The 2,668-nt window shown below is 41.6% G+C and overlaps 1 protein-coding gene across 1 annotated transcript; it reads left to right on the forward strand.

The window, feature by feature from the left end:
* Positions 1 to 289: 289 nt before the first annotated feature.
* Positions 290 to 1,871, forward strand: LOC113962059 (spectrin beta chain, non-erythrocytic 5-like; the record flags this gene model as incomplete). The annotated part of the gene is made up of 3 exons (XM_027672870.1): positions 290 to 567; positions 1,283 to 1,539; positions 1,685 to 1,871. Coding segments are annotated over exons 1-3 (570 nt in total), but the record flags the coding sequence as incomplete, so codon positions are not given.
* Between the last annotated feature and the right edge of the window lie 797 nt (positions 1,872 to 2,668).

Below are 2,668 nucleotides of genomic sequence, written 5' to 3' on the forward strand. Positions count from 1 at the left end.
CCTTTCCTTTCCTTTCCTTTCCTTTCCTTTCCTTTCCTTTCCTTTCCCAAACCTTCCCTTCCCAAACCTTCCCTTCCCTTTCTTGTTTGTACAATCTCTTTCACATTATTTCTTTATGCCCTGCCTTTTTCATTGGAAATAGCCTTAGTAGTTGCTCTTTAGAACATCTACTGACCTGCTTTAGCAACTTTCTTTAGCTGTACCTCTTGCTTACCTTGCTATGCATTCTCTGCCCAGGTTTCAGTAACCCTTTTGCCTTTATTAGTTTTTTCTCTGTCTCTGTAGCCTCTATGTGTTAGGTCAGGAAGTGACAATTGCAGTTGGCCCTTTACATAGCTGTGACAGCAAGCTTTGTTTATGGAAGCAAAAGTGATATATTCTGCTGCATTCAACAAAGGAAGAAAACTTTGCCTGCTCCCTGTGCTATAGGAAGGGGAGAAGATGCTCCATGAAGGGCACCATGCCTCAGAAGCCATTCAGTCCAGACTACAAGAAATGGATGAGCTATGGGAGGAACTGCTAGCAAGTTGCCAGGAGAAATGGATCAAACTGCAGGATGCTTACAAGGTAATACAACATGCCAGTGGTTGGATCTTGATGTCATTTCCAGAGATAGCACAGCTGCCTTGCTACATGTCTCATCTACAAGTGCGTCACTTGATACAATCAAACTTGATTCCTCAAGACCATTAGTGAAAATAAACTAAAAATGTAGACTGGCTGAATGGAATTGGCAGGAGAACTGGACATTCCTATGGAGGGAAAAGGATTTGTAGGCTAGGCTCCCTGCTGCTTTCTGCTGGTGGTTTAGATCCAGATTCCAGAGAGGGATATTGAGGAAAAATATGTTTACTAATTTGTGTCAGCTCTCTTCATCTGTCACAAGGACATCTTTTCTCCAGTACATTGAGGAAGAAGCCCACAGCTGCTTTTCGTTCTTCCAGTTCCAGGCACGTGAATTCTCGTGACTGGGAGTTCTGCATGGGCTCTCAGACAATCTTTGTTTAGAAAACAGAGCTATCCCTTTAAATGACTTCCTTTTAAGGTACTATGTCCATGATCTGCATTTATGCAAAGCAAGTGAGATGAGATCCTGATGTTTTCTGCATCTGTTCTTGTCTTCACCATGACTGAATTTCAACAACCATCGTATCTGGGAAGAGTTCACTGAGCACTGGGAAGCCGCTCAATGTTTGTGTGTGATTCTTACTAAAAGTGATGAAGATTTTTACATCACATTATATGTCCTAAAGGTTTTTCTTTTCTTCTTGCTTGTTCTCAGGGTCTTCATTTTCAGCGAAGTGTAGAGGACACAGAGAAATGGTTGGAAGGTGTGGAAAATGAGCTGAAAGCACCATACAGTAGCAATGATCTGGTGGTTTTGAACAGTCATCTGAAGAAACAAGAGGAATTGGAGGAAGATATTGCTGGCCATAGGGACCGGGTGCAAGAGCTTGTGGTCACAGCTCAGCAATTCCAGAAGGAGAAACACTTTCTTGCTGATGAACTAGAAGAGAGAGTAGATCAACTGGTGCAGAGGTGTGTAAGTACCTGGCCTGTCTCCTGCCATCTTTTTCCTACTTTTATCAACCTTTTTCTTCCCTGAATATTCTTTTTTCTTTCCTTCTCCACACCACTCTGAATCAATCTGCGGTCCTCACTGGATTATCTTTAAAACCTACAGATACAAAAGATTACGTGATCCTCTGCAGGAGAGACGTGGGAATCTGGAGGCAAGCAGACTTCAGTACCACTTCTTCCGAGATGTTGATGAGGAGTTGGCTTGGGTTCATGAGAAGCTCCCTCTGGCTTCCTCCAGGGATTATGGCCAATCCTTGGCAACTGTTCAGAGTCTACAAGAAAAGCACCAGGTAATATCATATGAGAACTATTCACAGTCTTTAGAATCAAATGGAGAACACTGAACTCAATTTGTCTGTATCAAACTTCGTCTGCTATGCTTTGGTTAACAAGAGTCATGATGCCTCTTCTTCCTTTCACTTTTGATGGATATGTCCATGACTTGGCAATATGCGAGATTCCATCCTGCTTATCATTGCAGTGGTTCAAGTACCACACCATATGCTTTTCTGTGGATACATTGGCTCTTTCTATGAACTGAGTTCAAAACCTAGCCTTTCCAATACAAAATAGATTTTACAAACTTTTGTGTGCTTTCATAGGTTCTTTGGGCAACAGATGTCCTAACAAAATGCTTTGAAACTCAGTAAGTACATCCAAGAAAGCTCATTGCTCAGATGTCTTAAGATGATCTTCCAGGAAAACATTTTTCCCTAAAACTTTTTCTGCTCTGAAGGAAGGGAGATAGCAGGGAATTATTACAAACCCTAACTGACCTTCATTCCAGTGGTAGCTTTCAAGACAGCTGCTGAATTATTTCACAAGGTTCAGACAGGCCATCAGAGAAAGCAGTGTCTGGAATACTGTCATCTCAAATACCAATAAAACAACAGCTGCCTTCCTGTTAATTTTTTAATAAGGAGCACAGTATTTTCAAACACGAGGTGGAAGAAAAAATATTCCTGCTAAAAGTTTCCAGCAGCTGTTGGTATTTAATGTTAGCAAATGACAGCACATTTAAGAGCCACAGCAAGTGCCTTTGGGGAAAAATCTGTTCAACCTGCTTTAGGATTGGGAGAGACAGAAA

This window comes from Neopelma chrysocephalum, unplaced genomic scaffold (genome assembly GCF_003984885.1).
Source record: "Neopelma chrysocephalum unplaced genomic scaffold, ASM398488v2 Primary Assembly neopelma1_100828, whole genome shotgun sequence".
NCBI lineage: Eukaryota > Metazoa > Chordata > Aves > Passeriformes > Pipridae > Neopelma > Neopelma chrysocephalum.